Below are 14193 nucleotides of genomic sequence, written 5' to 3'. Positions count from 1 at the left end.
TACTGGAAGAAACCATTTCTGCTTCTGTCATTAGCTTTTGGGGACTCATGAGTAGATCATGGAGGCCCAGATTTCAAAGATCAATGCGAGTTGTTCACATGTGAGTTGTCCTCAGGTGCATATTTCTCAGGCCTGGGGCACATGTTATAACAGCTATGAAAATGGCTATCCTGTGGTGAGCTGTCCTATGTGGCTGACAATATATAGAAACTTTCCAAGCCCTCTTTCATGCTAGTTCATATTCTTTAGATTGGGGGCCTGTCCATGTTATTTCTGTACAATGCCTGTTATAAATATGATGATGATTATGATAATGATGTGCTACAAGACACTTTTTTTTCCCATTTAGTAGCATCCATCACATAGAAATACTTGACTACTGTGTGCACCTGTGGCATCAAAACTATCTTCTTAAGAGACATATAAAACCTTTGAGGTGCTGGACTTGATTCAACTACTTGAAAGCCAAGGATGTTGTTGCTCTTTATATGTGAATTGTATTATGTACATAATTTTAATTAAATTCTTCAATGAAAAACCCATTGGCTAACATACTGCACAAGGGAACATTATTTAAAATAGGTGTTGCATCATGCTGGGCAGCAAGGAAATGTCAATCCTGGTGGACAGCTAGGTGGCCAGATTTGGCTTTAAAAAAGCCAAATTCTGGCTTACGGCCCATTTGACCCACAAGTATACCCCTTAGGTTCTAGCAACTGGTGGACAGCATGGTAGGCTCTTATACTGTAACAAGAACTGGTAAAGTGGAGGCAGAACTGTCATCAGCATGATACACCCTTGGGCAGCTGTGAAAGGCCGTGTGTGTATGTGTGTGTGTGTGTGTGTGTGTGTGGTGTGTGTGGAGGGGGGAGGGAGGAGGATTGCTGCTGCTTGTCATGCCCTCTGCTAAGCTAAGTAGGGCATCCCCCCACTGATGAGGTGATGAATACCGGTTTCTTTTATTCTCAATGGAACACCGCCAGCAACAGGAACCTTCTAGCTGGTTGATGCTGTCTATCATGTCCCCCCCCCCCCCGCCCCACTGCTTTTGTAACATTATGTGAGGCATTGTGGGGGGAAACTATGGCAGGCAGTAGCTGCTGGTGAGGACAGCTGTTGCTCTTGGTGGCCTGCAAAGAATGAGCGAAATCCATGGTAAAGAGAAGGGTGTCCATTCAAGTAGGAGGGCGTTCACCAGAAGTCATCTTGCTGAGGTCCCCCTCAACCTGGAACTGACCCTGAGTGCAGTGTGACTGCTGGAAAATTAGGAGAAGCTACTTGCCTACCCGTGAGTTCTTTCAATTTGTGATTCTATGTAATAATTTGTCTAGAGATTGTGGGGAGATGAACAAAGCCTGATGTTTCTCTTTTCTTTTTTGTAAGGATAATCAGAGATCATTCACCAGAGATCATTCACTCAAGGCCCAGGCTTTTCCCTGGTATTATTATGCAGATTTCTAGAACTAAGCTTTTGGAGATATTTCAGTAACCTGTTTTATAGTTACACATGAACAATGCATGGAAATATGACAGCATTCAGCAGGCTGTGTCTATGGGAACACAGCCCTTATGGCTGTGGAAAGAACCTTGAAAGTGTGTAAGCAATGCCTGATGAGATTCAAAAAGGGGATTCAAAAAGGGGCTAGAAGTTAGAAAAGGGGCTAAATAATATATTATTATTATTATTATTATTATTACATGTATATCCCTCTCTTCCTCCAAGGAGCCCAGAGCAGTGTACTACATACTTGAGTTTCTCTTTCACAACGACCCTGTGAAGTAGGTTAGGCTGAGAGAGAAGTGACTGGCCCAGAGTCACCCAGCTAGTTTCATGGCTGAATGAGGATTTTAACTCGGGTCTCCCCAGTCCTAGTCCAACACTCTAACCACTACACCACGCTGGCTCTCCTGTGGATACTTCTGTGGATGGAGCTTCAATGGTCTACATGTTCCACAGTTTAATGCAAGCAGTTCCCAGCTACATGCACTACTGCAGACTTCTAATGGAGTGCTGGCAGACACCCACACTTCAGGAGCAGTGTTTCTCTTATGCCTAATGTAAGTACTACTCCAGAAGTGTGGGAGCACTAGTTTATTTAAGTATTTGCTGTCTTGCACATGACCACCAATGTTTCATCAAGACTCCACAGAAGCTCAAGTGGCTGGAACTGCCTTGTTAAACTATGGAACAAGTGGGCCAGTGTCTTTGCCTTCCATGACAAGCTAAACTAGAATACTGTTAATTATGCAAAATAAGAGGAAATCGTGCACATCTGCAGAACTGATACAGATAACAGAATTCTTTTTTCTTGGCACAACATTTGGCTTGGATTAGGAACCTGTTATTTGTTTGTTTGTTTATTTAGCGTGTTCACAGTGTTGACATTAAATTCCTCTCACTGAACCAGAAAATAGCTTTAAGTCTTCAAAAAACACAAAAAAGTCTTCCCAAGTCACCCAGCTTCCCAAGTCACCCATTGATGTCATCAAATACATTAAATAACATCATTCTGTTGTATTCTAGAGTCAAATACAACAAAATAAATGCAGCTTCATTTTCTGAACTACATTTAAATAAATATTTATTTATTTCTCAATTTCTCAGTATATAGGTACTAGAAATGTATTGGCTCTGTCCAACTGGGATGGCCAAAGCTTACAAGTTTGTAAGAAGACAAAGGCTACTTGCTCAAGGTCTCTTTGAAATATCACAAATCATTGCCCCTGAAGAAGGCCTCTAGGCTGAAACACATTGGCTCCGATAAATGCTTCACAGCACTGTGAGACTGTGCCTCCTTTTTTTGCTTGTCTGGTTGGGAGCTTCCATCTGCAGGAACTCATCAGCACCAGCACTTTTCCTATAGCACCCAACTTTGTTAGTCTGCACATCTGCTTTTGTGTTTTTTTAAAAATTTTTATCATCGATCAATATATTTGTATATATATACAACATCAATATATATAAACAGCAGTGTCTCATGGGCTCACTTCTGCCTTCTTCTAATGTATGGGAAAAATCACCTCCTGAAATTCACTTTGCCCAATCTGTGCCCCTCCCAGTAGATTTTGTTTCTGGTGCCATCACTACCAGATTCCACCTCCAAGCAGAATGAGGTAGAATCTGGAAGTAGGTCCCATTTAAAACAGTTTTGGGTAAAAGGGTTTTAGGAGCGATGTGCTGAGCTACAGGTTTCTAATTAAATCTGGCCCTTCTGAAAGTAAGAGGGTTATGCCAAAGTAAGTGGCTTTAAGATGGAGACAGTTTAAAAGATCTTGATCAGTGCTACAAGATTAAATTTGGCTGGCACCTGAAGAACAGTGGATTTCCATCCCCCTCCCCAGTATTAAGAACCTAGTTTTTGGTACAATCTATGCAGCTTTTCACAAATCAGCAATCCTGTCCTAATTAACCAATGGCCGGGAGGATTTCTCGGGTCTATTTGATCTGAAAAGAGGAACGTGTTAATTTTCTTTCCGTTTAAGCACATAGTTGCCTTGTCATAATCTGTAGCTTTAGGAAAGAAATGAAAAAAAACACAGAAGATTGTTCAGGTTTACTTCCTTGATTAACAGCAAGCATTCAAAGTATGGCGCCTGGCTTCTTTTCAGCCATTCTCAGCTGGAAGGCTGCATTTGTTAAGGCAATGATGTTTGTGCACAACTTACTGATCTCAGCAGCTATTACTGTAATGTTGTGCCACAATAATGTTTCCCGGTCAAGAGGTTTGGAAGTAAATATTGAACCATTTCCAGAATCAATGTTGAATATTCTGTCCATATCTGTATGCCGATCTACAGAATACCTGAAAAAAAGAAACACAGTCATTTAGAGATCCATTTCCATGTCACAATTGCTTAAAAATGCACAGTGCTTTCTAGACAGAACAATCCATTTACAAATTGAATTTGCTGGATCAGTACTATGAATTGCAGCATCTTTTTACTTACTAAGAATTTATTAAACATATATTTCTATAATTTAGCATTCAAAATAAAACAATGTACAAGAAAACAATAAAAATAATAATTAATATATTACATTGATTTACACTCCCATCTTATTACAACTATTTACTCAAATCACACATCCAATTTATCCCTTAGATGTCCAATACACAAAAAATAACCCCAATATCAACACCCTCCCCCAACAATAAAGAAGTGGGCAAAACAAAGAAGAGAGAGATAAGAGCTCTAATTGCTGTGCCAGAGTATACCTGTCTCCACAAGAGATAATCATTACAATGCATATAACTCTAAGAAATTTTTCCAAATTTCTTGGAATACATCATAACTTCCTTTCTTAAAATAAATATTTTTTTTAATGTGCCACCAAGTTCAACAAGTCAATTCTCCACTGCTCCACCTCAGGAGGTGCTTTGATTTTCCAGTTTCAAAGTAGCTGATACTTTGCCAATATCAAAGCTTGAAGAAACTGTGTCTTTTCATATTTGGACAATTTCCATTCATTTGGAATTACTGTATCCTTAGCATTACAGTTCTTGATGTAAATAAAAGGTTAATATTCATAGTCATGCCTATCCTTTCCAAAGCATCCTTTCAGAATGAGCACACACATCTGCATTCACCCAAAAATGCTTCTCTGAGGGCAGGATCAGATCAGATACTTTGTCCTAATGCTCCTCTATACTTGGCGGGGAGCAAGTCTGAACCTTTCTGCCCTGACAATCTAGTGCATCTGTTCCACCTTATATCACAAGATGTCCACCCAGCGTGCAAGATTCCATTGGGATGCATATGTGTACAACCCATCCCACAGGCCCAGAGAATATAGCAGATTTCCCCAAAACCCAGGAATTGTCTGCATGATATGTGTTTACACACACAAGATTCCACATATATTTGTCTGACTGGAACATTGTGTCTCTGTATAGACATCTGGCAACAGCAGAGGTGGGGCAGATGCACTCTTGCTCCCCACCACATGGAAGGGTATGATCTGATCCAGACTTAAGATTCTGAACAGTAGATTATTGGAAAGTCTGAAGTCTGCCTTAAATATGCATGTTGATCACTTAAGAGCTGCATAATCAAGTGAGGACTCATATGTGTGAATAGACCATCAGCTATGGCACACCAGAGGTTGTCTATATCACTTCAGTTACAATGTTTTTCAGTGTAGTCATCAAGTGTGCTGTAATCAAGTATACAGAAACCAAGTGCAGTACATGCACGTGCAAAATACCCTGAGTTAGAAAGTGGGGCACTGACTGTGCATATGGCTCTAGCTTTAATCTAGGCACTCTAGGTCAGGGATCCTCAGCGTTGGGCCCCCAGATGTTAATGGACTTCAACTCCCATAATCCCAAGCCCCAGTGGCCTTTGGTTGGGGATTATGGGAGTTGAAGTCCAATAACATCTGGGGGCCCAACGTTGAGGATCCCTGCTCTAGGTGACCTAGGTCCTGAATGCTCAAGGCAGTCCTTATGTAAAACAAGGTGAAACAGGCCACTACATTTCGGAAGAAGCACCTTTTCCTGCCTCCAACTACTGCCTCACGCTAGAATTTAAAAAGAAAGAAGGAGGAGGAGGAAGGAGGATGTAGATTTTTTGCTGAAATGATCTAAACTGGCCACCAACAAGACAATGAGGCTCTACACACGATCAGTGTACAGAGCCTAATTGGGTTCTGTGGTTCCGCAGATGATCATCAGGCTAGCCCAACTACCGGCTCTATCACACAACTACCGGTTCTATCACGGAGTCGGAAGGGGTGGCAGGGATCGGGGGCCGCCCAGCCCCCAGAAGTCCCAGGATGCCCCACACGAGTGTACAGGGCATTACTGGGAGACCCCCAAGGCTGGGAGACTTGCTGTTGCCTCCTGGTGGGGGGTCTACTTGTGGGTCGCCGTGGTGTGGAGCTGTGCCATGGTGACTCAGGATCAATTAAACGGGGTAGTGGAGCGCTTGCTCCGCTAACCTTGTTTAGGGGGGGCAATTAAGTGGGCTAACCGCTGGGAGTCGTGTGGTTCCCAGCAGTTCACACGTGTTGGGGAAACTGGGCTGGGCTCCCTTAGCCTGGTTTCCTCTGCGCATGTGAATAGCCTCAAGGTCTCTCCTCACATGAGCTCCCCTCATCTCCTGCAAACTGTGATCTACTGAAAAGGCCTTGCTCAAGATTCCCTCATTTAAAACATCTAATCTGCTAGAGGATTGGCTTGTTATGCCCCCAAGAAGCATGAAATCCTACTGGGCTTGTCAGGTTTTGAGAAAGGCTGCAATCCCCTGCTCTTTTTGTGAGGTATGATGTAGGCACTGATACTGTTTTACATGGGACATCTAAAGAACATGATGTTCAGTCAGGTCTTTCAAATTTGATTTTTAAAATTTGATTTTTAAAACTGATTTAAATTTTTTTCAGGACTGTTTTGTAATATATTTTGGGTTTTGTTTTTGTTGTGTTGTTATTTTATGTGTTTTATATGTTTTAACTCGATGGTTTAATGCTGTGTTGTAAGCCACCCAGAGAACAATTTGTTATGGGGTGGCTGACAAATAAAGTTGTTTATTATTATTGTGGTTGTTTCTTTATTATTTAACCTGATGTCACATTTTATTGGTTTTATTGATGATTATCACTGTTGTGCTTTTATTTATTGATTGATTGATTTGATTTCTATACCGCCCTTCCAAAAATGGCTCAGAGCAGTTTACACAGAGAAATAATAAATAAGATGATGGACCCCTGTCCTCAAAGGGCTCACTCCAAAGCCACACATCAGCTTATCTGCCTTGGATGCTAGTATCCTGTAGCACCTTAGAACAGATTTGCATATTAATCTCCTCAAGGAAGAACACTGGGGATCAAATGTTGGGTTTTTAGTGCCAGGAAGAAGCAAGCAGTTCCTGCTCTTCCATGGTTGGTACGGGTGGTGAAGGCTGGCAATCTCTCATATTATTTGCCTCCTACTAGTCAAAAAAGCAAGTGTCAGGAGCCGTCCCCAAGTTCTACGAGGATGGGAAGAGCAGAGAGGAAGAAAAAGAGAGAGCAGTTTCAGAGAGGAAATGAAGGAAGAGAGCCCATTCGTGGCTTCCTTTTCCGTGGTTCTGACTGTACAGATGGTGGGTGGATGAAGAGTTGGCTTTGCAGCTCTTCAGTTACTACTGCCATCACCTCATTCATCTGCTCATCGTTCTGTTGCAGTACTTGGGAGAACAAGCAAAGGACTAGGCTCTTGAAGTGAAGCAGTGTGATGTCTGCTTTTGCCTCTGCTAGACAGATAGTAGCTGGGAAATTTGCAAGTTCTGTGAGGAATCTCCAGTTTCAGTGCTTGTCTTGGCCTCTGGAACACAGGCAGCAGGAAGCTTGATTCTGCCCATTTCCTTGTTATGAGGGCAATCTGTAAACTGTCTTTGCAAATGTTGTGGTCTTGCCCTGGCAACATTGCTCTTGCTACATCCCATTCTAAGCACTGGTGTCTTAAAAATAGGCTGTGTTTTGAATTCATATTAAATACAACACTGTTTTGTACTTTGACACTCCTATTCTGTCCAATCATTTTGCTCAGGATGCAAACTTTCCGTCCTTAATACAAAGCAATGGCTGTGTGTAGAGCCTGGGAGGGTTCTGTGGGGAGAGTGGGCTTAGCACTCTCTCCGCTAACGCCGTTTAAGGGGAGGGATTCTTTGGCAGGCTAGGTGCCAGAGAACCACTGGGCTCGCCCGGTGGCTCTCACGATGGGAGAAAACGAGCCTGGGCTCCTCGGTTTTCTCCCATTGTGAGAATAGCCTCAGTGTGTGTCATAATCCAAATAGGCCAATGTGTTGATTCTTAATAAATGCATGTGTTGACACTTGAAAGGGCAAAGCTACTCATTTCACTCTACTTGGTGGTAGAAATAAAAAACTGAGCTTTTCAAGCTTTACTTGAATATGAATCTGAAACAATGCTTCAACTATCTCCCTCTTTCTGCATCTGGGACAGAAATTCAAGGTTCAACAGACAAATCACTTGCATTCTTCATATGAGTGACACTTTTAAGACTCAAGAATCATATAGCAGGGCTTCTGTTTGAATTAATATTTACATATATAGATATGGCAGAAAAATCATCACAAGATTTTCACTCTGTACTGAGGTGGCTTCTTGAAAGCTCCTTATACATGGCAATACTGTGAGTTAATGTGGCACACAAATAGTGATGCTTTGGCTGTAGTAACTTTGTTTCTTCCAAAACCTGAAGGAGCAGATCACTTCCTGTATCTTTTCCACCTCAAAAATGGTTGTGTGAATGGACCCTGCAAAAATCGGCTTTGTTATCCTGTCCTCTCTGTGGTTCTCAGTGTAGGGTGCTTATTTGGGAGCAACGTTCAGGAGATAAAAGGAGATAAGGAATGAAAAAGGGCACTATAAGTAGGTATAGGGAACTTCTTCCTCTCTGTGCCAGACTAAAAAGCCTCTTGTGTAGCAGAATTACACTGTACAGTGAGAGGAGGAAGAACACTGGCCTACATTCTGAGTAGAGAGCTGCCGATCTAAGTTCATTGCTTCAGAGCTTCTTTAACTCTGCTGGTGGCACCAAAGGCAGGGAAGCTCCATGGCTGCTGCTGCTACTAGTATGGCTATAATTTCCAATGGGAGTACTGGTGCAAATGCAATGATGCACTCCTTAGCAGTCATGGAGCCTTCCTCCCTTCAGAACCAGCAGTATGGGTGTGGCGTAGAGTGCTGTGGACACAGTGAGAATGCCTCTCCTTTGGACTGACCCATCACTGTGCAGAACGTAAGCCACTGTAGCATTGACTCCTGTGCTATGCAAAGAGATGACTGATCTGCTCATGCCAGGGGTGAGCTGGACTGAGTGGGCATAACATAAACATGGTGGAACTGTGACAACCAGTGGGACACTGTTATCCCTGGATATAAACTCTATAGAAAGGACAGGGAGGGACGCCTTGGAGGTGGAGTAGCACTCTATGTTAAAGAAGGGATAGAATCTAACAAGCTAGAAAACCTAGATGGACTGGAGTCCTCCACAGAAACCCTGTGGGTGACAATACAAGGCCTGAAAGGGAACGAGTTACTGGGGACATGATATTGCCCTTTGGATCAAAACACTGACAGTGACTGGGAGTTGCAGGAGGAAATCAGGGAGGTGAAAAGGAGAGGCAGGGCTGTAATAATGGGTGACTTCAATTACCCACACATAGACTGGGTAAATTCACAGTCAGGTCATGAAAAGGGGGCAAATTTCTAGATATGCTAAATGATTGTGCCCTAGAAGTTGGTCTTGGAACCGACCAGAGAGAAGGCGACCTTGGACTTAATTCTGAGTGGCACCCAAGACCTGGTGTGTGATGTCAGTGTCGACGACCCTTTAGGGAACAGTGACCATAGTGCCATCAAATTCAGCATACATGTGAGGTGAGAATCACCAAGGATGTCTAACACAGATATTTTGAATTTCAGAAGAGGAAACCTCTCCAAAATGAGGAGTATGGTGAAAAGAAAGCTGAAACGGAAAATCAGGAGAGTCACTTTGCTCCAGAGTGCATGGAGTTTACTCAAAACCACAACACTAGAAGCCCAGTTAGATTGTATACCCAACAGGAGGAAAGGTACCACTAAGTCCAGAAGGATGCCAGCATGGCTAACAGGTACCGTCAAGGAAGCAATAAAAGGGAAGAAGACTTCCTTCCAAAATTGGAAGGCCTGTCCAAATGAAGAGAACAGAAAGGAACACAAACTCTGGCAAAAGAAATGCAAGGTGACAATAAGGGAAGCAAAAAGAGAGTTTGAGGAACATTTAGCCAAAGTATCAAGGGAAATAACAAAAATGTCTTTAAATACATCAGAAGCGAGAAACCTGTCAGGGAGGCGGTTGGGCCATTAGACAATGAGGGAGTGAAAGGGATTATTAAGGAGTATATGGAGGTTGCAGAGAAGCTAAATGAGTTATTTGCATCCGTCTTCACGGCAGAGGATATTGAGCACATACCTGTTCCTGAACCAGGCTTTTGGGGGATGGAGGCTAAAAAACTGAGTCAGATAGAAGTGACAAGAGATGATGTTCTAAACTCTATGGAAAAACTGAAAAAAAAAAATAACCAGGGCTGGATGGCATCCATCCAAGAGTCCTCAAAGAACTCAAATGTGAAATTGCCAACCTCCTTGCTAAAATATATAACTTATCCCTGAAATCGGGCTCTGTACCAGAGGACTGGAGAGTAGCAAATGTAACACCGATTTTCAAAAAGGGATCCAGCGGCGATCCGAGAAATTACAGGCTGGTTAGCTTAACGTCCGTTCCAGGCAAATTGATGGAAAGCATCCTCAAGGATAAAATTGTATAGCACATATAAGGACATAGAAGAAAAGGCCCTGCTGGGAGTGAACCAGCATGGCTTCTGCAAAGGTAAATCTTGCCTCACCAACCTTCTGGAATTCTTTGAGAGTGTGAACAAGTGTGTGGATCAAGGTGATCCAGTTGACATAGTATACCTGGACTTCCAAAAAGCTTTTGACAAAAGTTCCTCATCAAAGACTTCAGAGGAAACTTAGCGGTCATGGGATAAGGGGACAACACGTGTGGATGGAAAACTGGTTGAAAGACAGGAAACAGAGGGTAGGGATAAATGGAACGTTTTCACAATGGAGGGAAGTAATAAGTGGGGTCCTCCAAGGATCTGTACTGGGACCAGTGCTTTTTAATTTATTCATAAATGATCTAGAAGCAGGGGCAAGCAGCGAGGTGGCCAAATTTGCAGATGATACCAAACTCTTTCAGGTAGTGAAATCCAAAAAGGATTGTGAGGAGCTCCAAAAGGATCTCTCCAAACTGGGGGAGTGGGCGACAAAGTGGCAAATGCAGTTCAATGTTGGCAAGTGTAAGATGATGCACATTGGGATGAAAAACCCCAACTTCAAGTATACACTGATGGGATCTGAGCTGTCGGTGACTGACCAGGACAGGGATCTTGGGATTCTGGTGGACAGCTTGTTGAAAGTGTCGACTCAATGTGCGGCAGCTGTGAAAAAGGCCAATTCCATGCTAGGGATCATTAGGAAGGGGATTGAAAATAAAACTGCTAATATTATAATGCCCTTATACAAAACTATGGTGCAACCACACTTGGAGTTTTACATACAATTCTGGTCACCACATCTAAAATAAGGACATTGTTGAACTGGAAAAGGTGCAGAAGAGGGCAACCAAGATGATCAGGGGCCTAGAGCACCTTTCTTATGAGGCAAGGCTACAACACCTGGGGCTATTTAGTTTAGAAAAAAGATGACTGCGGGGAGACATTATAGAGGTCTATAAAATCATGCATGGTGTGGAGAAAGTGGATAGAGAGAAATTCTTCTCACTCTCCCATAACACTAGAACCAGGGGTCATCTCATTAAATTGATTGCCGGGAAATCTAGGACCAACAAACGGAAGTATTTTTTCACACAACGCATAATCTACTTTTGGATTTCTCTGCTACAAGATGTGGTGATAGCCAACAACCTGGATGGCTTTAAGAAGGGTTTAGATAATTTCATGGAGGAGAGGTCTATCAACGGCTACTAGTTGGAGGGCTGTGGGCCACCTCCAGCCTGAAAGGCAGGATGCCTCTGAGTACCAGTTGCAGGGGAGTAACAGCAGGAGAGAGGGCATGCTCTCAACTCCTGCCTGTGGCTTGCAGCAGCATATGCTGGGCCACTGTGCGAAACAGGATGCTGGACTAGATGGGCCTTGGGCCTGATCCAGCAGGGCTGTTCTTATGTTCTAGGGGTGAGGTGTGTACATCCAGTTCACAAGACAATGCCACAGGGCTGATTTGGATGTGGAGCTGGTCATTCACATCACCCAAAAGCTCACATCCCTGTAGGAGCTCCATGCACCTGGTGCCATATTTATATGGTTCTTATAAATACACCCTCCTAGGAGTGTGCAGTGCCTGCACAGCAGCATGGTATCTGCCTGGCCAGAGATTGCTGGCATGTACACATTGCACACTTATGGGCTTGATACACAGGGTAAAACCGGGTCTACCTATGTTGAAGAATGAAGTGGTAGAACCCTGAGGTGCTAGGATAGAATATACCACTGCAGATGGGGGATACCATTTTTGCAGGTTTCTTCTCAAAGAAACCTCCTCACAAGTGCCCCCCTCCCTGACTACACATCAAGGAAAAGTGCTCTAGCTAGCCTGCTTCCTGTTGTGTTCGTTTTCTACTTGCAGGAAGTTGCTCACTTCAGGAAGCATTCAAAAGTATGATCCATCACTTGAAATCTGAAGTGGTAGCATCTATTTGATTCAACCATTTCACTTTGTGGCAGGCGTAGATTAGAGATCCTTAGGCCTGGTGATGATTTTGGCCATGTAGAATTCCTATTGTTGGGGGTGATTACTGATATAGTAGAGTATTTCAGGAGGTAACTCACTCCCACTTAGAGTTGCCAGCATTTTGTTGCCAGAATGAGGGACACATGTTTAGGCTGGCTGGCTGGGTGTGGGGGAAGTGTATGCAGTGGTAATCAAGAGCCTGAGTATCATTGACATATATTTAATTGAATTATATGCTATTGAATAATGCCAGCATTGTTATTATTTAGAACATATTCAAGTTATAGCACTTTTCAACCAAAAACTTCTCAAATTAAGAAGCTGCTCGCCTCATCACCAAAATGAGGGACAACCAACATTTCATCCCTGAAATAAGGGACGTCCTGCATAATGAGGGACAGTTGGCAACCCTACTCTCATTACAGCAGAAGTTAACAGTCTCAGGGGCAACAGCTTGTAAATTATAAGCATGGAGATTCATGTGAGGTTAAATTAATCTACTTTATTCAGATGTACATGGTGATAGAAAAGACCTATATCTAATAGCTGGATACATGTTGGTCAGAGAGAGACCTATAGAAGCATGGTCCTATATAAGCATAAGAGAGCGAGCGAGCTAGAAGCATTCTGGGAAAAATAAGGAAGTCACTCCCAGGAAGTTCCTGAGTACATTCTATCAATAGAGGGGTCACAGAGGCAGGAAAGAGGAAGGAGATCCTAACTATCTATCTCTGCTCTCAATGCCCTAGTGGTCATTAGAGTTACTGGTGCAAAAGATCAATGCCATCTGGAGCTGGATCTCTAACACCTTAAATTAGTGAAGGCCTTCCCAGTGGCTGAATGAATTCCTATTAGCCAAGTCCTTCAATGGTGCTGCAGTTAGCCAGGATCACATCTGTCAAGCCTTCCCGATTAATGGATTAAAGTACATTCAAGAACATGAGAGTTTTTGTGCTTATTTATTTTAAGTGAAAGGAAAGAACTTCTGCTGGCTACTTTTTCAAAACCCTGGAACTTGAAGAGTATGTGTCTGGTGACATCAAAGGCTGCACACTATCAGAAATTCTCATGGAATTATATGAGTTGCAAAAGGCAGGACTTCAAGCTGGGGCAACAATTAATATCTCAGACATACTGGAAGTTGGCAGAAGTGCCATCATTTGGATTTGGCAAGTTAACAAGATTTAAGCACACTTCTTTCATATGTTCAGTGAATTGGGGATTAGTGATGTAGGGTTTTCAAACTGAAGTCTAATAACCAGAAATCCGAATGTCATGGATTTAGCACAGTGTGTGTGACACTGTTCCCAGAAGCAATGGCAAAAGCCTGTTTACGTTCCATACTTAATTTACAGCCTGATGCTAACCACTTGTTTTGCTGCAGTGGCTCTTGGGAAGCATTCTTGCTGCAGTGATAATCAGTTAAGCTGTGGGTGGGGGGAAGAAAGGAGCCAAGCAGGTTCAGCATAGCCTGTGCTGGGGAGAAAATGACACCCAGGAGAAAAGACAGTGCTCTGGCAGTTCAGTCAATGCCTAGCAGGGGCACCCCAAGGCACTGCAGCAAAGTGCTACCTTGCCGCACAACCCTGTTGGGGACCAGTCCCCGTTTGAAACCAACCCTTGCAAGCTTTCAAAGAGCCAATGGGGAGGGGAGAGAAAGTTGCCATCAACCTCCTTGTCTCTCCCCATGCTTCTTGCAAATCTTGCAAGGAAAGTGAGGAGAAAATCCCTTTGCAAAGCTTGCAAGTGTCAGATCCTGAAGGGTATGAAGGGTATCCTGAAGGCTAGGGTAGAAAGCAATGCCTGGACTCTCATCTCAACCAGAGCTGAGCACTCACTCTTCTCTGTCTTCCTTGCAAAAGAGAAATAATGGATGGAGCATTAGCTGCAGTATA

General features: G+C 43.1%; 1 protein-coding gene across 6 annotated transcripts in view; it reads right to left on the bottom strand.

The window, feature by feature from the left end:
- Nucleotides 1–14193, bottom strand: part of LOC128324989 (cadherin-6) — a 278253-nt gene that overhangs the window by 27713 nt on the left and 236347 nt on the right. For all 6 annotated transcript variants that reach the window (XM_053250290.1, XM_053250293.1, XM_053250289.1 and 3 more), the window contains one exon: nt 3667–3803. In XM_053250290.1, the coding sequence (XP_053106265.1) occupies nt 3667–3803 (137 nt within the window). The remainder of the gene's footprint in view (nt 1–3666; nt 3804–14193) is intronic.

Source organism: Hemicordylus capensis, chromosome 4 (assembly GCF_027244095.1).
Source record: "Hemicordylus capensis ecotype Gifberg chromosome 4, rHemCap1.1.pri, whole genome shotgun sequence".
Classification (NCBI taxonomy): Eukaryota; Metazoa; Chordata; class Lepidosauria; order Squamata; family Cordylidae; genus Hemicordylus; species Hemicordylus capensis.
Note: the sequence above shows the minus strand (reverse complement) of the source record. Positions and strands in the feature narration are given on the sequence as shown.